Source organism: Eleutherodactylus coqui, chromosome 5 (assembly GCF_035609145.1).
Source record: "Eleutherodactylus coqui strain aEleCoq1 chromosome 5, aEleCoq1.hap1, whole genome shotgun sequence".
NCBI classification, from domain to species: domain Eukaryota; kingdom Metazoa; phylum Chordata; class Amphibia; order Anura; family Eleutherodactylidae; genus Eleutherodactylus; species Eleutherodactylus coqui.
Window position 1 is genome coordinate 130,963,500 of NC_089841.1, and position 24,758 is coordinate 130,988,257.

General features: G+C 42.6%; 1 protein-coding gene across 1 annotated transcript in view; it reads left to right on the forward strand.

Annotated features, from left to right (window-relative positions):
* The first annotated feature begins 1,103 nt into the window (after positions 1–1,103).
* Positions 1,104–24,758, forward strand: part of SLC27A6 (solute carrier family 27 member 6) — a 46,442-nt gene continuing 22,787 nt past the window's right edge. Inside the window, exons 1-5 of the mRNA XM_066603161.1 lie at positions 1,104–1,385; positions 1,475–2,111; positions 11,118–11,327; positions 13,739–13,897; positions 15,491–15,615. Of these exons, the coding sequence (XP_066459258.1) occupies positions 1,631–2,111; positions 11,118–11,327; positions 13,739–13,897; positions 15,491–15,615 (975 nt within the window). The 5' untranslated portion in view covers positions 1,104–1,385; positions 1,475–1,630. The remainder of the gene's footprint in view (positions 1,386–1,474; positions 2,112–11,117; positions 11,328–13,738; positions 13,898–15,490; positions 15,616–24,758) is intronic.

Below are 24,758 nucleotides of genomic sequence, written 5' to 3' on the forward strand. Positions count from 1 at the left end.
CCGCAGTGCATACACAATTAACATTACGTATGGGCGCAAATTCGCAGAGAGAGATGGATAGAGGTTTCCAGGGGGTTGGGCTACTTTCTGATGTCATGCCCTGCTTGCGATCTTTCTTCTGTCTATATATGTACATCCACATGGAAAAGAGCGCGCATAAACAACAATACGCAATTAGTTTCCGCAATCATTCGCAGGTTTACCACTGCAGATATCCACATGTGCAATCCAATCTGCTCCTGTGAGCCCTGCCTAAGGCTACATTCACACTACTGTGAATCTCGTGTGAGTTTTGTGAGTTGCAAGATACACAAAACTTGCGCAAATATGAATTCCATTCTTCTGAATGCAGTCACGAGCAATGTTTTCCCTCCCAGCAATGCTGCGAGGTAAAAGAAATGCTGCATGTCCTATTTTTTCGCAATCCTCAGAACGCATTTCCCATTGTTTTCAATGAGACATTCAAATGCATTGTATGCCGTGTGATGTGAACGCGATGTGATGTTTTCCATTGAAAACAATCGGAAACACTCGTCGATCCTCCGACACGCGTGAAACAAGTGCCGGAGGATCGTAACTTCAGAGAAGTGATGCAAGGCGTTCTTGCATGAAAAACCGCAGATAAAACGCACGTTGACAAGTACGTGTAATATAGTCTTAGTCCCATGGGACTAAAGTAAGGAAAACTTATTCGAAGTGGCCTCCCCCTGCTACGATAGGGGCAGATCATACAGGGAGTCATCCACCATCCTCTGCAGGAGATTCAGATATCAATCCGTATTTGAGAGTTTCTGGAATGAACTCTGGTCCAACGACGACTTCATGCATGTATAGTAAAGGCATACTTAATCCTTTATCTGTAAGACCTGGTAAGTAACTAGATGTGATGGGAATAATCAGCTTATTTCCTCTTATGAGAGCCTCATCTGTCCTACACTGGGAAGCTGAGGAGCTACTTTGGCTTAGCAGGCTATTGTATGTCACATAGTAGCCTTCCTCTTTGTTGCAGCTCCTCCCCGTCAGGCTTTCTTACAAGCCTACATTGCACACAGAGAGGGGTGTTATCTAAGCTTTGACTTGTAAACAAGAAGGCGGTGGCTTGGGCAGATTTTATACTTCACCGTCCGTTTCCACTCCCTGTTTCGAAGAATTAAGCCCATAATGCTTTCCTCTCAGGCTGAGTGGGAGATTTTTCAGCCTTGCAAACTTGTAGAGCGAAGCATGGAATCAAGAACAAAGTGTGCTTCTTTGTATCAAGTTATGTAAGGAACTCTTTGTGGAGAAGACCTTCAAAGACAGTGAAAGGGAAGAAAGAACATAAGAAGAAGAAATTGCTCTACTATTCTCTTATGTCTGCAGTCCGATATGTGACACTTAGTCACAAGGTAGATGACATCCTGCTTAGAATTATTTCCTCTGGTTACTTTTACAGGAAAGTGAAGGGGTTACTGATGCTCTACTTTCTTTCTTTCAGGTTCCTGAAGGTATGGACAGTTACAATCCATAGTGATATATGGCACCTTCCAGACACAACTGCCTTCCTTTTCGTGCAGTTCTTCATTGATAAATTCTCGTTATTGTGCTCCCGCACTATATTTATATACAATCTGTTCTGCGCACTACTAGTTCTATGGCTCTAAGTTGGATAACAGGACTTGTCACCGGTTTGGCAGCTCTACATTTCTTGCAGAAGAAGTTTTTCCCATACTTCTGGCTTGATCTGAGATATCTGCTGAAAGTAATCCGATATGGCCTTCAGATTGAGATGTATAAAAGGACCGGTCATGTAGTGACTGTTGTTGATCACTTCGTGCAGCAAGCCCAGCGCATTCCTGATAAGGCTTTTATCATGTTCCATGGACAGGTCCACACGTATCGGGAGATGGACAGAAGAAGCAATAGAGTGGCCAATGTTTTTAAGAAACACACAACGCTAAAGAAGGGAGACACCGTGGCTATGCTTATGAACAATGAACCAGACTTTATTAATGTTTGGTTTGGTTTGGTTAAACTTGGATGTCTAGTCGCATTTCTTAACTACAATATCCGGTCCAGATCCTTATTGCATTGCTTTCATAGCTGTGGAGCCAAGATCCTTGTTGTGGGAGCAGGTAACACTGTCAACATGTCATTAGATATTATAGACTAAATTAATATGATATCCATAATATGAGTTTACTACTAAAATACATCACAAAAATACTGAATGCATAGATACTGGTGGAAATATTGTGTAATGGTTATAAAAGTATGTAGAATATATATAGACTTAGTATATAGACTATAGACTTAGTACTCGTGCCTTACTTTGGTGCAAATGAAGCTCACTTCGATTTTAAATTACTTTAAAGGGGTATTCCGGGCAAATACTGTTGATCAGCTATCCTCAGGATAGGTCATCAGCAGTTGATCGGCTGGGGTCTGCCGCTAGGGACCCTGGTCGATCAGCTGATCAGGCGCCCACTGTCAGCACCACAACGCACCGAGTACAGAATGCAAGCAGATCGTTTCAACCTATGTGTAATAGTTAGCGCTGGTGATTGAAGGTGCAACTACCATTGATTTTAATGGCTGCAGTTACAAGCACTGGCCACTATTCGGGGGTTGGAGTAAACTGCTTCTGCTCCGTACAAAATATTGTGGCGCTGACAGAAGGCGCCTGATCAGCTAATTGGACAGGGTCCTGAGTGGCGGATCCTAGCCAATCAACTATTGATGGCCTATCCTGATAGCTCATCAATAGTATTTGCCTGGAAAACCCCTTTAAGTGTGGAACTCTGTGTTCACGCATAGCTAATTTGCTGCGGATTTTCCACAGATAAAAAAAATGTGCAGGAAATCCGAGACATTTGTTATGGATTTTTTTGTGGTTTTGGCACACACATGATGTGGATGTTACCCCTTTAGGCTGCCTGTCCATGGGCCGCCGCCCGGGAGCAGGAGCTGGCAGATGGATCTCCGCTGTCAGCCTATCTGACAGGCTGACCGCGGAGAATCGCGGCAAATCGAAGCACAATGATTTTCTACTCGTGGTCAGGGTGGCTGCGCTCTCCATAGCAACGCTATGAAGAGCGGTCACTGTGTTCCCCGCGGCCGAATTACCACCGTGGGGAATGCAATTAAAACCCGCCCGTGGACAGGTAGCCTTAATTGAATAAAAATCTGCAGCAAATCTACACCAAAATCTGTACCATTTTGGTGAGAATATGCAGCAGATTTTACCTCTTCAGCTAAATTCAAATTAAAAGGGTAGAAATTTCTGTGGATCTGCGCTAAAATGTTCCCCAAATCGTGTGAATTTTTATATGGATTTTAGTGCGGATTTGTTATAGATTTTTTTAGCTGCAGAATATCCTCAGCATGGCTACATATGAACGCACCCTAAGGCCGCGATCAGATGAGTGATTTCTTTTTTTTGTTCGCCTATGTGCGCAAAAAAATTGCGCCTATTAGAACCATTAGTTTCCTATGCAGTGTTCACATGTCTGTTTTTTAGAGTCGCAAAATACTCCCACCTGCAAAAGATAGGAAATGCGTGCTTATAATACGCGCCGGTAAGATACGTGCTGCGTGTAAAGACATTATGTGATGTTCCGTTAATCACCTCAGGGAGTCTTTTCATCATTGAACACTAGGACAGCACTGTCACAGTGTTAAGTGATGATCGGACTCCCCATGGGGATGAAAGAATCCCCTGCCAAAGCTGTCAATGAATGGCGGAGCGCAGCTTCTAATTAGTCACAGCGCTCAACCAATCAGAGGCAGCGCTTTCTGGAGGCTTAGATTCCACCCCCCCCCCCCCCCCCCCCCGCCAAAGGGGTTCCCTTCATGCCATTGCTTTCAATGGAGTGGCAGCAGCGCCGGCCCTATTGAGAGCAATGGGATAGCATCGCAGTCCTCTGCCACAGCTGTCACAGTTGTGGCAAGGGATTCTTTCATCCCCTCCGGAAGTCCCTTCATCATTTCTACAAGCACAGCTGCTCCAGTAGCATGGAGCTTCAGTCGTGCGCATTTTGCACATCCGTGGAGCGCTATTTTTTGCGCACATGGGTGTGCAAAAAGAAATGCCTGTCTGACCAAGGCCTGAGAGGCTATATATTACTAATTAGTTTCCTGAATTGACATGATGAAGCAGGCAGTGAGAAACTGGAGGGAATTTCAAACTCCAGGGAAAGAAAGGATTCTGTGAGTCAATGGACAGAGATTCCTGCTAGGTCTAGGACTACTTGGCAACTTTGGCTGCGACACAAGCAGTGCGGCCAAAGATTGCAGTGTAGCCTTGCAAAATTGCAACATAATGAAAGTGAATGCAGTTACGTTGTGAGTCGCAAATTGCCACAACCTACAAATCACAGTTAGTTTTTGGATTTCTTGTGATCTGTGAGTTAAAGCAACTTGCCAGTCACAATGCTATGACATTCTATGTCCTTATGTTCCGATGTTGCAAGAGAACACTGTAATCTTTGATCCCGTGTATCTATGTTGCAACCAAAGTCACCACAAAGCCTTAACCTTTTCCATTCGCTTTTTCCTGATACTTCTCACTGGTGCCAACAAATTAAATACCAAAGCATTGGGAATGTAATAAAAGCCATATTTATCAATCCACTGGGATATAGATGTAGATATAGATGGTCAACATTTTAGTTTCATTGACACTCATTGGTTCTGCGGTGACCAGTTTGTGTTGAAAATATTATATGTTGAAGCCACAACTCCACGGGAAACTAATAATTGGTTCCAAAGCCACTAAATGTCAACCAAAAGTAATACAAAATGAAGATTAGAGAAAATTACACAAATGCGTAATACCGACAAAGCATGTAAAAGTCAGAAATACTTGATAGAAGCTGTAAATCATGTTCAATGATGAGGACAACAGCTTCTTCGGGGTTCAGCACAGTACATACAGTGTACCAGAAAAATGGCATAGAACGCCCCTCACCTGGTGCCAAAGGAGCGGCTCATCCTGGCACTGGTAAAGAACAGTACAGAACATGTAGTACTGCAATGTACTGTAGAGAGGCGCTACTAGACAGCCACTTCAGTAATACTGGAATTTAACCAGTGAAACGCCCATGCTGGTTGGCTGGATATAGATTTGTTAATCCATTTCTTATGCCTTGGAGCTTACAAGAGATATTGTCTCTGTGTTCTGCTGGAATCCTCAGCTATCGTAAGTTCACATGGACCTTGTCAAAATGACAGAGAGGTCTCTTTGCTATTTAGTTTCCTTAAACAAGGGTTGAGAACTCAGTAAGGAGTGCTAATTCAAATTGCGCTAATTTTCTTTCCAAATGTATCGATTTTGAAAAAAATGATGAACCAACAAGTGGTAAACACATTTAAAGCGCAGATTGTGCCAGCATTGGCCTGAGGTTGCTTAGGCCCATCCAGAGCAAATGATTCTGTGGGACCACCATGATTCACTTTAAGTCCCCAGTAAGTCCTGCTGTTATCATCGCACGCACAGAGCAACTGACAAATGAATTAGTGAAACTACCATAAAATTCAGATACAGTTGCTCATTGTCTAACCTAGTCGTTCTCTCATCACTAGTCCTCATTATATTGTCTGAGCCTGTGTGCACCGGAGGCCAGTTCAGGTTCTGCATGTAGTTTTATGTAACATTAATGGACACTTCAGAAAAAATACATAAATATAGAGGAAATATCAAACTCAATATAATAATTTAGGAGGATATTAGAGGCAAACTTATTATTGAAGAACATAGCAGGAGCTAAACCATATGTGCGACCTATGCTACTGCACAGGGGTCTGGTCGGTACGGTGGCCCATTGCTACTGTAAGTACAGCTTCCTACTATCTGTTAGTTTCATATGTGGTAGAATATTCAGCTGCAGAAAAAAACACCTGCAACAAAATTTGCATGTCTAACATGCAAATTTTAATGCAAATTTACTGTGGAATTGCTGCAAATCCACAGCTATTACACACAAATCTGTGTCAAAATCCACATATTACATATAAGGTTTTTAATGCAGATTTGTCTTCAGGCTAAATACTTTGCCATGTGCGAAAGCAACCTTAGATTGTAATTAACGCTTAATGAATTGTATAGCTTACAGGTATCAGTGGAGAGAGCATTAAAGGGGTTCAATCATTGGGGAAAAAAATCTGTACTCACCTATTCCTCCCCAGGCAGTCTTCTCCTCGACGATCTTCTTCTGCCTCCTCCAGTCTCCCGGGTTACATCACCTCCAGCCAGCCGGATCCTCTTCTTCCTGTGATATAGCATACATTCTCCTTCCTGCAGGTCAGTCTACATTACATCACTAGTAAAGTGGCCTTCACTGCCTAGCAGCGAATACCGAATCCTATTTCGGCCTATTGCTGAGACTGGGAATGCGCCTCTTATCGCAAATATTCATATACTATTGCTGCAAGACAGCGCAAATGCAAAGTTCTGGTAATAGCCCGGTATAGGATTTGGCATTCTCTGCTAGGCAGTGAATACTACGTCCCTAGTGACATAGCATACATTGACCTGCAGGAAGGAGACTGCCGAGAATGGACGCTGAATAACAGGAAGAAGAGGATCCGGCCCGAGGGACTTGAGGAGCCAGGAGGAGATGTGGTAAAAAGACTGCCAGGGGAGGAATAGGTAAGTAAATAATTACTTTTTTCTAATGACAGAACCCCTTTAAAAGTGGAGTGCTCTCTGATAAGCTATTGGAGGGAAGTGGCCCACATATTATGCTTGCAAAGGGCCCTTTTTGCCTATGTCTCTTCTTGCAAGAACAACTGTTGACCGCAGGTTCCTAAGGTCTGATCCACTTGGTACTACGGTAACTCTGTTTTCACACTTGCGTTTGGCATCGGTTTTTATCCTCCGTCATGGGAACAGGAAAACAGAAGGCCAGATCCATCCTACGATGGAAATGAATGGCACCTGACAGGCCTCATTCACGATAATGGGGTCAGTCTGGCTTCTGGCATGTCTTCCTGCATTTCCGTAGACAAAATAGTGCAGCATGCAATGATTTCACACACTATTCCATAAAGCCAATCAACAAGCATTTTTATAGTTACTGTAAATCAACGATCAGTCGAGGAACAATCATTCACTCATTTGTTGGCTGATTATTGTCCCTTCTCCATAGCTCGATGTTTGAACAAACGTTCTTGCTCGATAATTAGGCAGTGTAAAAGAGCCTTAAGACCTAAAACTCAGATCTTCTGTTCTCCTTCAGCTACTCCTTCTACTTTCTGGTCCAAGTTCAAAACTCCACAGCAAAGTACTACTGCATGTGAAAGGATTCATGAGGAGTTTGTATAACAGACAGTACTTGCTGATGTGGCGAATGTAACCCTGCGCCTGCATGTGACAATAGAGGACTATTAGTTAAAGCGACCCTCGGGTCCTGGACAAATAAAGATGGCCGTACTCCTTCTCTGACTTCCTGATGCACATGTACATTAGTATGCACCATTAGTCTAAGACACCCCACACAGCTTAGATTGCCAACATGAGCAGCACTGGCCAATCAGATCAGCATGTGATGTCTTATGCTCCTTTTACACGGAGCGATAAATCGTTCGCACAGAGCTCACTCGTGTAGCCTGTTTATACAGGCAGATAAATTGTTAAATGCATTTGCAAATGCGTTCGCATATGGTTCAGTCATTTAGATTCACTGTACCAGCGAGTGTGAACGACTAAACGATCCCTGTTTACATGCAACGACGTGTGAACGATTATTTTTATGCATTTATAAAATCAACGAGAAGTGAAAAAAATTCTCATTCATCATTCAATTATTGTCTATATTTACACTGAACGATTATCATTCGAATTCGCACAATCCAACAATTTTTTTTAATCATTCCGTGTAAAGGGACCCTTAGACTACCCATCCATACTACTGCACAATGTGCATCTGGTAGTCAACGAAGTGGGGCGGCCATCTTTGTTTCTCCAGGAGTCGAGATCGCTTTAATCGCTGCTGTCATTCCAAAAAGCACAACACAAATACAGGGTATAAATGGTGCAGTATGGAATTTAGATCTATCACATATATAATATATCAATGTAAATATATGAGACACCATTTAGATTCTTTATATATATATATATTTTATGTGGAATAGTTCTCAATTATATACAATTTCTAGCCCGTATTTGAGTTGTGGTATACTGTATGGAGCGCTGGTAATACATTTATTTCACTGGTCTGTATATTGATCCCTGTGGATATAGAATAATACCAGTGACACACAGCGGGGAGCTGCTGTTCCTAATGCTAATTATGCATTTACCTAATCCAGTGAGTGATTTGTGTTCAACTTCCAAAGTATAAAAGAGGATTACTTAAAAACAAAATCTAAAGATATCAATTATAAGGCCTTAGACCTCATTCACACGAGTGTTTTCAGGCAGCTAATATAGCCGCGATAAAAAAATCGCGACCATGTGAAGCTTTGGATTCTAATGCATTCTAGGCTTCAATGGGAGCTGCCGGCAAAGAGAGGGGGAGTTTAGCAGCGGCTAGCGCTGCTAAAACATGTCAGCTAGCTCTATTTAAATAATAGGAGCCATGCAGAGGATTTATTCCAGCTGAGGGAACTCCGGGCTGCGGTGTATATATGCCGCTCTCAGCCGTGTGAATGAATGAGAAAATGTGAATTTCAGGTCTCTTTCCCACAAGCGAACATACGACGACGGCGTTTTTACGTTTTCACGGCTGCTACATATAAGCGCCTAAGTGGGCGTTTTTCCACGATCATGGCCAGCGTTTTCTCGTCCATTCACACGACCGCGAGCGTCGTTTTTAGCCAAACAATACGCAGCACTCTAAAAAACCCTCGCTCTGCCAAAATCCTCAGGATGCCTTCCAGTGCCTATATAGAGGCACCTGTAAGCTTTTTGCAGTGTTGGACGCTGCAAAAATGCCTCCCCCTCCCTTCTTTTTCCCTGCACCCATAGAAGTCTATAGGACCCGCTGATGTATATTGGCCAAAACATAGTTCCAAAACTATGTTTTGGCTAAGCGTATATGCGCTGGCCGTGTATAGGTTCCTTTTTTCACGCTGCCAGCATATTTACGCGCCGTATATTCGCCCATGTGAACAAATGTATTGCGAACCAAAGCTTCACATCCGTAGCGTATATACGCCTGAGCGTGAAAACACGCCGTATATGCGCTCGTGGGAATAAAGCCTTAGGGCGCCTACCCACTGGCGTTGCCGATTTTCGTGCGTGAAAAATGCAGCGTTTTTTTGCGCGTTTTCCGCGCTTTTTTTGCGGCGTTTTCCCCCCCTTTTTGCTGCGTTTTTCGTTAATTTCCATTGACAATCATGGGTGCATTAAGAGAAAAATAAGGAGACATATGCAACTGACAGTTCCTATGTGAAAAATTGCAACGAAACGAAAAAAAAACCCCAAATGGACAAGAACACATTCTATGCTAATTGCTCTTCAGAAAAAACGCAAAACGCAATTTAGCATCGCAGGAAAAAAAATCGCCAGTGGGTAGGCACCCACTAGTTTTTTTTCACTGCAAAATTCGCTGCGTTTTTTTTCCTGCAGGGGTCTATGGGACTTGTAATGTTAAAATCGCGATCGCGCAAAATCGCAATTTACCGTGAAATTGTGATTTTGCGCAATTGCGATTTTAACATTACAAGTCCCATAACCCCTGCAGAAAAAAAAAACGCTGCAAATTTCGCTGTGAAAAAAAACTGTAGTGGATAGTCACCCTTAGCCACAACTTTTTCTCGTACATGCGTTTTTCGGCTGAGATGCTTCCGGCGTAAAGTCGCGATGCTCATGTGAATGAGGACTAAATGACATGGATATATCTTTTCTACCATAGGATTTATGAAAGAAAATCTGCAAAGCTGCTGATTTTAGAAAGCTGGGCACAAGTGTATGTCTAGTGTGTGACCGATCAGAGGGCTTCCTGTTATGTCTCCCTGGCTGTTTAAATTCTGCTGCCAGCCAAAGGGATCCAGCAGTCAGCGAAGGAGTCACATGAGGCCAACGTCACAAAGAACTGTGTCCAACACTGTATCAAAAAAGTTCTGCACATGAGTGTATATGGACAGTAAAGATTCTGTTTTTTAATGGATGTACACTCTAACGGTGCCGTCAGACAAGCAAATTTTTTACACATTATAGGCGCGGAAAAAAAAAACGCACCACACGAAGAAAAAAAAATCCCATGACCGGGCGCATTAGCACTCACATGTCTTATCTTTTGCAGGTGCAAATGTTTTTTGCTTCTAAAAAACGGACATGTGACCGCTTTCATTGGAAAGCATTGAGTCTAATAGATTCGTTTTGAAAACGTACCTATACATGTGTGAAAAATGTGCTTTTCTGACTGAGCCCTAAAAGGGATATGTCACCATAATATATGTATAGTGGTTTATGTAAGGTCAGCATATCACAATGACCGATTCACTGTACGGTGCCAAAATGGAACAGAAATATTGTTGCATTTGGCTAATAGCGCCTAATAACAATTGTATTTAATGTATTCATGAAAGAAGCACGCCCTCATCCCCTTCCTGCCCTGCTCACCATCACAACTGCAGTGAAGAGGGCGGAGGGAGCTTCATGCCCCCATGCGTCTGCGGCAGTCTTTGGTGCCAAATGGCACAATATCAGATTGCACTATTAGGCCTCTTTCACATGAGTGTTATTTGACGCTAAGTAGGCACGTCAAAAAATCGCGTTTTCTATGGATTCCTTCATATAAAGGATTTTTTTGATTTTTTTTCATAGAAGCCTATGGGAGTTGCCAGCAAAGGTAGGGGGAGGGAGTTTAGCAGCAGCTAGTGCAGCTGAACTATGTCAGCTGGCTCTATTGAGCCAGTTAAAGGATTTATGCCGCCCGAAGATATTCTGGGCTGCGGCATATATACGCTGCACACGGACTTGTTAATGAGCGAAAAAACGTGAGATTAAGCCATGACTTGGTCGCGGCTTTCTCTCGTTCACACGTTTTCTGACTGGCTGAAAAACGCACCACCCTTGTGAAAGAGGCCTAATTTTGCAAAGATCATTGGAAGCAATAAATAATTGAAATATTGAGGGCTGTTGTTTATTGGTAAATTTATTGATTGATCTTGTATTTGGTTTATTTTACAAGATATGCTTGAATCACTTGAAGACATCCTGCCAAGTCTACAGGAAGACAACATTTCAGTTTGGATAATGGCTGCAGAAACGACTCTTCCAGGTGTAAATACTGTCCTAGACAAACTGGAGACTGTAACAGATGAACCTGTGCCCCGAAACCTGCGCTTTGTCAGCAGCATAAACGCTGCAACACTGTTCATTTTCACCTCAGGAACTACAGGTATGAACAAGTGGCTTGTTATTGTCACGTTGCGCTCCTGGAACCTGTAGTTCTATGTACTTCCAGGAGCACACTGCTGCAGGTCTGGTTGAGTTGGCTGATGGTGTGGAGTTCTCCAGCCAACCAATCACTACTGGTCTTGTGCGCTTAAATACCAGCCGCTCTTGCTGGAGGGTGCTGGCCATTATTTATTTCTCATTATTGCTTCTTAGAACCCTTGTAATTGTAGTCATACATGCTATTGGAACTTTGTATGTGGTTGGTGTTAGGGCTTGTTCTCCCATGCACTCCCTGAAGATGGTCTGGACACCTGATTCCCCTGTTCACATGTTCTGAAGGCCCCTTCTCCCTTACCTTTCTGTTAGGTGTAGTTCTAGACATCAGATGTCCTTTACTCTGTCAGATGGGTGATGTCTGACACCATAGCCCCAACTCCATCAGATGGGTGATGTCTGACGCTCTAGCCCCTTTATGTCTGTATATGTGGAAGCTTGAACTATGTCCTGTTCTGTGTATATATGCATGCATGATGTTCTGTTTGGTGTTCCCTCTGTCTGTAGGTGTGCAGACACCTGGTGTGTATTATGTCCTATGTTTGGGATCCACTATATTTGTAAGTGTATAGTTGACTGGTGTGTATTATGACCTTGTCTGTTGTTGCTTCCTATTCCTATCTAGGATGAGATGGGTGATCCCAAGGTTCCATTGTGGGGCCATCGTTATTGGGACTATCAGCCTGTTTGTAGGGAGGATTCCCTTATCTGTGGTTTAGTTATCATTTTTGTTTAGGAACTCACAAGATAACGAGGACCCTTGATGTAAGCTTATGTATTTTGGCCAAAATATTATCCAATACCTTGTAGTTATTGCTATTTCCATCTGCCTTGTGGTATTTGTACATTTGGGAAGTATTTGGCCACCTGGTGTGGTTTAGGGTCTGTCCCGGTTTTCCCTTTGTTGCTTGCACATTTGGTTTATTTTTCTTTTTCCCAGTCTCAACACCATGATTACATGGCTGCTATAAACTCTTCTTTTGGGGTCTGTTTTGCCCACTAGAAAATCACTGATGCAAGAATAGCACTACTGGAAAACATGCTTCATTGTTAGAAAAAGCCAGAAATCGCTAGATGGAAGGTAAGGTGAGTAGGGAGCATGAAGAACCACTTCAAAGTTGTAATAAAGAAACCCAATCAAGAAAAGCAATCATGTTGCTGGACTGGCTGGTTTGTGGCCGAGGCTCCTTTGTTTCATTCTTATGGGACATTTGGGCTTCTTTCAACGTTTAGCACCTGCTAAAGCAAATTTTTCACATTCATGACGAATTCACTACATATCTCGCTTAACTAACGATGAATGTTGATGCGTGTCACCTCATACAAGTGAAGAAAATGGATGATCACACGTTGTACTTGAAACATGAACATTGCCATTTTAATAGCCTATCCTTAGCCCCTTACATATTTTAGTGGTTGTGGCTGGTACTGCAGCGCTCTGCATTGCAGTCCCAGTCAAGTTAATGAGATTGAGCTGCAGTACCCGGTATAGCCATTACAAAATATATGGAGCTGTGCTTGGTAAAAAAAATGATGCAACACTTGCTTGAGCCTTGTGGCCTCAATTATGGCCATCAATTGATTGGTGGAGGGGATTGGAGTCAGACTCCTACCAATCTGATATGGATGACTTATCCTAAGGATAGGTCATCAATGTCTCAGAATACCCCTTCAACATTTAAAAGCAATTTTATGAAATATGGGGTTCAGCTTTAGGTTGCATGATGTTGCACTGCTAAATGGACCACAGACTAATACCCTGTTTCCCTGGAAATAAGACATCCCCTCAAAATAAGACCTAGTAGAGGTTTTGCTGAAGTGCTAAATACAAGGCCTCCCCTGAAAGTTAGACCCAGCTCTGTCCCTGCTGTGTGGGTCTGCTGTGATAAGCTCCCCCTGGTGGCCGGAAGCTGCAATACCGTCCCTATTGTATAAGTGGTCCAGTGTGTGGGAGCCAGATACTTTACAGCCCTTATTTTTTGTGGCCCTTTGTGTGAGTCAGGCAACCAGTGTGTCACTTTGATTCTTTAGGGGGTGATTGTTACAGTTTCCAGACAGTGTGTACATGGAAATAATGGTAGTAACAAGAAATTCTTGATAGGTTTCAGTTTGTCTGGTTATGCTGGTTTGTGATGACAACTACTGTACAGTATATAATAAATGTTCATTTTTTTGTTCAACAATAAATGTGAATTATTCTTCATTGAAAAATAAGACATCCCCTGAAAATAAGATCTAGCACATCTTTAGGAGAAAAAAAATAATATAAGACACTGACTTATTTTCGGGGAAACAGGGTAGTTCTTTCTAGTATAAAGTTAGCATTACATGACAGTAACAGTCTTTTATTTTTCACAGGTCTCCCTAAAGCTGCTGTCATTAGCCAGCTACAAGCACTGCGAGGGTGTGCAGGCATATGGGCATTTGGAGGCACTCCGGATGACATTGTATATGTCACTCTACCTTTGTATCATAGTGCCGCTTCTCTTATTGGGATTGGTGGATGTGTTTATCTAGGTAGGCTTGATTTTTATTTTTCACGTCATTACAGTATTTACCCATTATTAACACTAATGTATCTTTGGGAAAGGTTTAGAACGAGGACAGCTATATTTTCCCAATCGACAGAGTTAATAGTGGGGATGTTCCGGAATTTTATTATAATGTAGTGCTTTATTCTTGAAGAATTAGAGGATTTTGCAATATGATGGTTATTAAAGAAGGACCTCCCATCTTATGGTGTCTACATCGCAATGACCCTCTTCCCTGTCTATAAACTGTGCAGTATGCCCGTACATTACACAGCGAACTTCGTTCTGCTACAGTCCTGTCCCATGTGCAATGTGACAGCAATAGACTGCAACAAAAAACCTTTCTGTGCAATATACAGATGTCCATGTACAGACAGGAATGTTGCTGACATACAGTGGTGGTCAGTTCAGTGGATGATTGCAGGAGGCAGTGCATGAAAAAATGCATTTTTATTCTTCAAGAATAGGTGGCCATACTCAACCCAGGAATTGCAACAGAATTGGTCGATTATCTGATGTCAGCACTAACTGCTATGGTGCGGAGTTTGAATGGCCCAAAAAAAACAAAAACAGTTCATGTGCTAATATGATCCGTAGCGAGAAGCACAGTTGCGCAGACGCCCATGTGTTTTTGCCCTTATACAGTACAAGCCATGTGAACGAGATCTAAAAATTCTCATATAAATGGAGTGGAAAAACTCCAGGGAGTAATCCAAAGCATATTTGAAATACACTGTGGGTTCTAAATCTTCAGCATGTCAATTTAGGACAAAAATACACACCTTATACGCAACTACGCTCATTACTACGGAGTGTAGTTGCGCATGAACAGGTTTTGTTCTTTTTCTCGGCGTACTCAAACACCACTGAAAAATAGGTCCTGCCTTATCTTTCCCACATGTAGTTAATATTATGGCCATTAATACTTTATCAACTTCATTTGCATGTAAAAGGACCTCCAAGAGTTGTTTGTAGAGCCCAGCATGTGTTTAAACCACACCCTCACAGCTGGTATAAACATGCAAAAACAAGTGAAATCTATCATTCAAACGAAAAGTGCATGATGCTGTAATGATATTGCTCATTTTCGTCCATTTGTACAAATTTTGAGCAATAATCGTTGCACGTTAAAGTGCCTTTAGACATCCGGCCTCTTCTTTGTATATGATCATAGCGATGACCTATCTTGAAAATAGGTCATTACTTGTAGAAGCCTGCAATACCCTTTAATGACAGTGCAATAGTTTTGTAAGTTCTACACAAGTCTTAACAGATGTATCACTCGTCAGTACACAATGTTATGTTCATGAATGCCTTACAGAGGTGAATTACATAATCTTCACTATCTCCCATATGTAAATGAATTGCAAAAGAAATCTTAAGGCCCTGAAGGTGGAGAAATCATCTCAGAGCCAATTTCTTTATATTGGTTTCTTTGCCTCCAGGTGTAGGTGTTCTCACTAATCTAAATTTAATTGCATGTATTTTACTGTAAAATTCCTTTGTAGAAGTACTTTAGAAATGTAGCCAAAAGTCTCAATTTATCCTGAGTTGTCTATTTTTTATATGTAATGAACAGGTTCAACATGTGTATTGAGGAAAAAGTTTTCAGCGAGCCAATTTTGGGTTGACTGCAAAAAGTATAATGTTACAGTGTTCCAATACATTGGAGAGCTATGCCGTTATTTATGTAAACAGCCTGTGGTAAGTCTGAAATTTTATAATTTCCCCTCTTAGACATATTGCATATTATTCATACAATGCAGCTATATACATACGAGAACTTGAAGGCCTCATTCACATGGAAAAGTCTTGTAAAGAGCCTACAGATGGTCCTCAGGATTCTACATACATAGTAGCATAGTATGCAAGGCTGAAAAGAGACAAATGTCCATCCAATTCACCTGTTTTCACACCCCCCCTCGTTGATCCAGAGGAAGGCAAAAAAAAAACAATGAGGTAGAAGCCAATTTACCCCATTTGATGGAAAAAAAAATCCTTCCCGATTCCATAATGGCAGTCAGAATAATCCTTGGATCAACATTTGACAGTTCCTACCTGACTCCAAGACCCTGATAAACAAGCCTGCTGATTATTTATAGTTCTGTATTACAAAACTATAGGGACTTCATAGACGGCAATATGGTAACTCTGCCAATGTTTTTTGGGAAAATAATTATGTAATACAACACATGGTAGCATTTCAAATGAATATTTTTTTTCAGGTGTTATTTTTCCTATAGAGAGGCCTAAGAAATGAGAGGCACACCTAAAGCTTGCTGCATTACGTAAAAAAAAAAATTGCCATTGACCTAAAAAGAATGCACCCAAAGCGAGGAAAAATGCCACAAAAAACCCAAAGTGTCTGCTGATGACCTTAGACTAAGTTCCTCTTTCATCTGAACCCCCTAGTCCCATCCCTAAGATTTTTCCTGAGCTGTATAAATGTTCTCGAATGCACTACCCCAGACAAATCGGTTAATTCCCAACACCAACAGTTTTAAGTATTTCGTAAAAAACACATCTTTTTAGGGAGGCATGTGACACAGAATGTTAGGGCAGCAAAAATGCAGTCCTAAGCTTTCGCTTACAACCTGAAGGTTGCAAGTTGAATCCTCATGTGGTTCAGGTTCAAGGTTGACTCAGCCTTCCATTCTTCCACCCAGTGTGTTGGGGGGTAAAGACTGGGGAAGGCAATGGCAAACCACCCCACAAAAATGTCTACCAAGTAAAGTCCCTCTAAAGTCAGTCATGACTCGTTGCTTGCACCAGGGGACTTTACCTACCTGAGATATGTCCTAATCTAACTCTTCTCCATTTACCCCACTCCTGTATTCTTCCTTGCAAACCTGGCCTCCTTCACCCCACTGCAACTGCCGAATGGTAAGGGAGGAACATCTTTCCCTTTTTGGCTAGCATGAATTGGAAGATATTCATCTAGTATACAGCTCAAAGGAACCTTCTACTTCCCCACCCATGGTGACCAATTCAAAGAATTCACAAGGCTTTGTACTGTGAGCACTAAGTGCCAGTTGAATTTCTTTTAGACATCATGGTTCATTACACTTTCCTTTTCAGTGTCTTTATCTATCCAGTTACCAGACTACTGATATACTGTTACCCATTCATGTGCTTCCTCAGTGCGTTACCCACTCACCAAGCAGGTGTTAAAGTGTTCTGTCTCTAGGCACTTTGTGTGGATGACAGAACTACGAGCATAAAAATTCTCACACATCTTTCTCAAGTCATTGAATGTGCAGGCAGGGAGAGGTGCAGGGTCATAAGTGAGCAGTCACATGTCTATTGCCTGCGACAAGAGCCATATTGAGTATTGTTGGCCAGAAGCACCTTTTAAATGCCTTGCTGTAAGCAGCAGGGAAGCTATTCCCTGTGCAGGAGTTTGCATTAACTCATGCTCCCATTGGAGTCAATGGAAACTCCTGCGCAAAACGCACCTATGTCCTATCTTTTTTAGGTGCGCACTATTTTGCGCTGCAAATTCTGGGCATACGAACACTTCTATAGGAACCCATTGGTTCATTTACAAGCGTTCATTTTACCCGGACCTAAAACACGCCTGTCTGACCGAGCCCTAAAGGTGAAAAGGCTGTATTTTTGGTTCCCATGATCTTAAAACCGAGAATGTAACAGAAAATGTATGTACATGGTGGAGGCTACTTAAGTTGTTGAAATGATGGAGGTCTAGGTTTATTAGTTCTTGGAATTTCAGTCTGTGGGACACCACATCTACATCTACACACTTTTTGAGCACATTGAAGAACCATATAGTGGGTATAACTGCAAGCATAGTTTAACTTTACTATGGCATCTTAGACTTTGTTCACACTTCGATTTTGCATTATATTCAGTGTATGCACTGGGAAAATGCTTGGAGCATGCAGAAATGTATGCATGGGGCCCCATTGACCTGTGGTATACCAAAAGAGTATAATTTTAGCATACACCATAATTTTTATTTTTTTTTAACTACTTTTACTTTTTTTCTGTATACAGTTAGTCCCCTACTTGCGAACAGGTTCCGTTCCAGGAACCTGTTCACAAGACGATTTGTTCGCAAGTCCGAACAAATGGTTGTATGGAGCGGGATCGCGGGTGTATCCCACTCCATACAACGTCGGGTGCCGGCTGTTCTTACAGCAGGCACCCGGCAGCAGCAGTTCCGACGAGCCGCGCCGCTTGTCAGAACTGTTAACACTTTAAATACCGCTCTGACATCAGTACTTAAAGTGTTAACAGTTCTGACGAGCGGCGCAGCTCATCGTAACTGCTGCCGCCAGGTGCCCGTTGTAAGAAACAGCCTGCACCCGACGTTCAGGGGGCCAGTACAGCGTCCCACGATGAAATCGCGGGACGCTGTGTGGTTGCTAGGCACCCGGGGACCTCCTGAAAGGCCCCAGGGCTGCCTATGCAGAGTGCCCATAGAGCGCACGGCTTGATAGGCGCTCTGCATAGACAGCCCTAGGGCCTTTCAGAAGGCCCCCGGCTGCCTAGCAGCCGCGATCTGACCGGACAGGCTTCTATCAGGCTTGATAGAAGCCTGTCCGGTCCCTGCACAGTATGATGTAATGCCATAGCATGACATCATACTGTGCAGGACAGATAGTTCGTATCTTGTGAAATTCGTAAGTCGAATGTTGTAAGTAGGGGACTATCTGTAGTGGATACTTAGTGCACAAGGCCTGTTGGATGGCAGATTGCATGTGAATATATATTGTACATTCCAATGTTTTACTCTGGTAAAATATTATAGTAGATTAGCTGTCACCTTTAAAATTACTAATTTCATTTTTACCATTTTGTCACTAAGTGATGGAACGTAAAGGCCCATTTTGGACAGGCAGGTTTGATTTGCAGAATTTGTGCAAATCGAGCTGCACATAGGGAAACATGGGTGTCTGCAAAAAAAAAATAAAACATGCGCATTTGATTCGCAGACCTTTTGATCTGGAAAAAAAATCGCAGCATGCTCTATTACAGTGTGAATCCCGCACGAACGGCTTCCATTGAAGTCAATGGAAGTCATCCGATCCGTGGCCCTTCCGCAATTCAGTTTTAAACGGGCTGCGGATTCCACGGGAAAGCAGGAGTTAAAAAAAACACTCCACTGCGTATGTGCGGTGGCACGCCAGCTGGCATTTCCGCACGCATCCGTGGTGAAGAAAATGAAGATCCGGCCAAGTAAGTAGAAGAACGGAATTCGATTCACCTGTGGACTTGAGGCCTTAATCAGTGTCCATTAACCCCTTAAGGACCAGGGTGTTTTTGGTCATGAAGGACCAGACACTTTTTAGGGATTCTACCCATGTGATGGTTTTATTGCCCTATTCTTTTTATCTTCAGCAACCAAAATTATTTTTGCTGTGTTTTTTTGCCCTGTGACATAAAGGACTTTTTTGTATGTTTTTTCACTGACTTTTTATTTTTATTTTCTATTTTTATTAGGGGAAAAAGTTAAAAAAAGATTTTTTTTTAATTTATAGTTTATTCTTAAAATTAATGTGCTGTCACTAAAATAAAGTTTCTGCAATGACCTGCGGTGCTGCTGCAGGCTGTCGCTCCCTCTTCCACGCTGACAGAGCATTGCTTTCTGGATGCGGGGCTTGAATGTCATATTGGACCTCTGGGGGACATTCACATTGTCTTTTTCTTTTTAATTTCACAATTTCCCACTGTAACTGGAACATCCATGAGGGCCCCAGTTACAGGCTAAACATTCCTCTATAGTGACAATAGTCTTAATGAGGGTCTGCTAGGACCCTGCAGCTCTGCTGTGCTACAGGGCACCCAGTAATCACGGGATCACATAGCGGAACTAACACTTTTGCTTTCACTTTTTAGTACATAGCACTCATTGAGCGCTATGTAGCCAGGAAAGAAGTGCCTCCGACATGCGAGCGCTGTCCTACATATCGTTAGAAAAATGTGTTGGCCCTCGTCCGACATGGGAGCTATGCAGGAAAATCTTAATGTTGGAGGGCGGCCTACACTGGATTGGAAAGGGTTAAACCCTACTTCCTAAATCCACCAATATGACTGAAATTGTAGTGTCAGGATTTCAAGTCTTGACTTTTACAATAGAAAGTAACATAATGCATTCTACTGTCATTTTCCTTAGAGCGTAGAAATAGCATTGGTATACTCTCGTTTTTTTCTGCTCCAGAAGCTTGAAGGCACATAAAAACCAGTGCACAGGAGCAGTTACTTGAGTAGCTGCTCATCGAAGCCAATAATATATTAGATTTCATTGGCATACTGAAAAATGGGAGCTATGGCTGGTTGCTAGGAGTAGCTTCTTCACTTTTCCTTGGCGCTAATGTTTCTACATCTCCTCTAATGTAATGGACCGTTGGTACTGTCCTAATAAATGTGCCATTGAATCATATTGCCAGGTTTCCATGTCTCACAGGCTCTTGTAGTTTGGGCTGCAGCATGTAGGTGTTTATGTCACTTCTGCCAGCTGCTATAGCTGAAAGCCCCTCTTTGTTATCAACTGCAAGGAGAATGAAATTCTCCAGTGAATCAAGAACAGGAATGTGGTCCCTCCCGCCCAGAGAACTGTGTGTCTCCAGAGTGTGTTCCGACTGCTATTTCAAAAGGACAGTTGTCTCACTCTGGGTGATGCAGAAACAATGGTGCAAACGTAAATTTATTCATAAAGTGACTTATTCATATGTGACAAACAGTTAGAGTGCTATGAAAAGTCAGAGGAACTCTTCAAGTTTTTAATGCACCTTTCAGATGTTTAATGTGGGTGCCATTGGTGACACCGTAGATATGTCACTAGTCCAGGTCTGTGCAGACGTGTTCTGGCATTCCACTGCAGGGTCCACTAACATCACCAACGGCGCACACATTGAACAACCATAAGCTGTATTACAAACATGAAGAGTTCTTTTATGTTTACAATAAGAATTGGGCCTCATGTCCACGGGCGGATCAGATTCTGCATGTGGGAGCCTGCAGCGGAATCCAACCCTGCCCGTGGCCTTGGACCCTAAGTCTGCCACTTACCCGTCCGGGTCTTCATTTTCTTCCTTGTGGATGTGTTCAGACTAGATCCATAAAACCACAGGAAATAACATAATGGATGTGTTACTGCGCTTGCAGAAGAAGCTGCTAAAATGACAATTTCCTTCTCCGACATCACTTCCTGCTATGCCGCCAATAATTAGAGCTGCCCCCAGAGTATTGATGCAGGGGGTGGGCAGATGAGGAAGTCTGTAAAGCTTCATCCAATAGCAGCAGGGCACTGAGTGATGTCAGAGAAGGGGCCTCATTTTGACATCTTCTCCTAGCAAACATTAACTTAACTTTTAAAGTGTTTTGATAATTTAACTACAATGTGCTACAAAGCTGTAAATTGTGTTACCACGATGCACAAGTTATGTTAACAACTGCTACACCTCTATATATACTCTGTTACAAAGTAACTCTTTTAAAGTGGTCCAAAGAAACATGCTCAGGACCTTCTTTTTGCAAAGTGTTTACACGCTGCAAGGATCCTCGCCTTGGTAAGGCCTCCTGCAGACGGCCAGGTTGGACTCTGCTGCGAGATTTCTCGCAGTGGGATGCGAGCCGTGCCCCTGCAATGACCCGCGGCTCACCTTCTCCAGCATTTTCTCTCTGCTCTGCGATATGCTGGCTGGCACACATGCTAGGAGAAGAGCCGGCGTGCCAGCGGTGACGTTTCTGTGTGAGCCTCTGTCTTTTTGATGCGTTTTGTAATTGTGTTTAAAGTGTACAATTATATACAGTATATACAGGGAGATATATAACTTATCCCAGTGATAGAGAGATAGTGAGAGACAGAGATCGATATATAGATAGTGAGAGAAATAGAGAGATAGTGAGAGAGATAGAGAGATGCCTGGGGAGTCTGCAGCTTGTAATTGGCTGCCAGCTCCCCTGGTAATGACCCTCCCCTCCTTGAGTGCTGTCCCGCAGGCCGCAGCGGTCAGACTGTATCTGACAGATGGGCCTCAGCAATAAAGTAGCATCTACAAGGGGGCCCATGGGCCCCCATTTGCTGAGAGGCCTAGTTGCCATTGCAACCCCTGTGACCCCTCATGGTACGCCAGTGGTAGAATCAATTTGGACATATATAGGTTTCTCAGCAAATAAGTATTTTGAAGAATCGTCAGATACTAGCTTTCACCTTAGTGAAACTGAAGAGGGCTTAGAAACTAGAACTTGTTTCCTTACTGTCTATAAAACAGTTTTTACATCTTAAATGTATTGATGGAGGAAAGCACTCAACTGTATGCAACCACATGTAAATGGTGCATACTGTATAACAGTCCGAGAAGAGGCTTGAACAGATGGACTAATCTAAAACAGGTTGCCATTGCAGAACCATGTCCTTTTACTATATACCTCCATTCATGGACATATATCTACAAGGCAAATTGTACTGCCAAGTAGCTGAGCCTTGAAGACATATTAATTGAATAAACATGTGGAGGCACAGAAACAAATATAGTGGAATTTTTAATCTTGGATTCAAATGTTTACAGTTAATCACATGCAAAAAAACAAGCTAGAATCCCTGAAAGCAGAAAAGTCCAGCATCTTCAAGGATAGCTTAAGGGCTCATGCCCATGGCCGTATGTGTTAAACACTGCGGGTTGCCTGCAGTGTTTTACATGTAATGGGCGGTTTCAGACGGCCATAGGCGCAACTATGCTTACCAGTATGGAGTGCAGTTGTGGCTGAATGAGGGAAATTTCTTCCCCCTCGCTGGCTTTTCAAACTCCATGCAATAGCGCAGGGGTATGGAAAAAAAACGCGGGAAGATAGGTGCTGCCCGATCTTTCCCGCACGTAGTATTCACCATGTGTGGGAAAGATAGGACAAGTCCTATCTTTTCTCAGCCATAGTATTAACGTCCGAGAACCCCCATAGAGAAAATGAAATGCTTTTGAAATCAGTGGTGACATTCTGTCACGTTATGCGGCCGTGATTATCATGGCCGCAAAAGGGGAGGAAACCACGTTTGTCTGAAACTGTCCTACAGCCCATAACGTGCTGCTGGCAGAGACCACTTATGGACTGAGTATGGCACAGCGCATGCCCACGAATCAAATGTCACAGTCATGCACAGTGTGACGTTTGATTCGTGGCCATACACAATGTATTGCGTAAGGACAGAGTATCATATGCACTCCGTAGAATGGGCTGTATATTATATGCAGAGAAATAGAGCATGCTGTGATTTATTTCTCTTGCATATCGATATGTAGTGTCCACATGCTGGTGTGCATGGAACAATGAAAGTCCATTGACACATGCGTGACATGCATTGAAAACACAGTCGTGGACATGAGCCCTAAGGCTAGTTCCACATGGCCAAGAAAATCGCACAAGATTAGTGTGTCGCGAGATGCAACAATCTTGCACAACTATGAACTCCATTCTTATAAATAGGGTTATACACACAAGCAATTTTTTTCCCCCACATCATGGTGTGGGAATAAATTGTGGCATGTCCTATCTTTGGGTGTTCCCCCAGAACACATCGCCCATTCAATGTTTTTAATAGGGTCGGAAAACACATCACATGGCGTTCGATGTGCACGCAAGTGCGCGCGATCTTTTCTAATTGGCTTTCCCATTGGTGTCGGAGGATCGCAACTGTACTGAAGTGATGAGAAGCATTTTTGACACAAAAACGCCTTGCATGCACAGGTACCTCGCACGTTGGCAGGCGCGATATCAGGCTGATATCGAGCACAAAAAATCAACATGGCACAGGTAATACAGCAGGATATTGTCATGTATAAATTAACAACCTGCATAAGGTAGTGAAAATAATAGTATGGGCAAAAGGGGAATTGCCTTGGGGCCAAGGCCTACAGCATTTATGGTCTCCATTATCCCATCATAACTTCCTCCCTGGCAGGTTATCTTATACAGTACTTATGTCCCCGGCATTATTTAAGCGGTTATTATATAGTTGGGGACTTATGTTCTCTTTTTCCAAAAGACTGAGAGTGCTTCCTGCATGGACTATTATGTGTGCTTTGGATAGAGTCCTAGATCAATCTTGACCTGGTCATAAGCCAAGATTAAACTCACTAGATAATTGTCAATCCAAGACAAATAACAGGTTCAGGATCACATTGGGGTCTTTTAAGGGTCAGAGAAAAAAGAATATTTTATATAATTTTGAACTAAAAACAGTGTTGGGGTCTAGTGAAGACTAGCACAGCCCAGGAAACACAGAGACGTGGGCTAATTAGAAATCTGGAAAAAATAATAACTAAGGGAAAAGTTCCAAGAAAGCCAGCATGCTGTAGACAACTGAAGGAGGAACACACTAAACTGCATGGCCATATGTATTATTGCTGAGGCTCTGCAATCACAGTGTTTATTCAGCTTTCATTCCAGAAACTGCATGTGCACCAGTGTACTTCAATGGGAGTTCCTGCAGCGAGACTGTTTTTCCATATGGAATCATTCTGACTGTTCCATATATCTTATAATGTATGGCCCTTTATTGGCTAGCATCCTGTTAGTGGAATGCTGGTTTGTCACGGGCAAGTTTTCCGATTTAAAGGACCACTTCATTAATTATGTGACTAGTCCCCCAGTGTGTGTATGTATGTGTGTATGTATGTATGTGCATATATAATATATCGCTAGTATTACCTTGTTTAGCTATTCCTTTCTGTCTGAAACTTCTTGAGTTATTCTCCTCTGACTGAGATTTACGTAGCTTCATGTTCCTCTCAAAAGTTTTGCAGTCAGCATAATTCCTTTATGCTAGAGCCTACCACACCAGCTCTTTAGAGGGGGACACAAACTCCTATCACAGTTACTGCTGATGA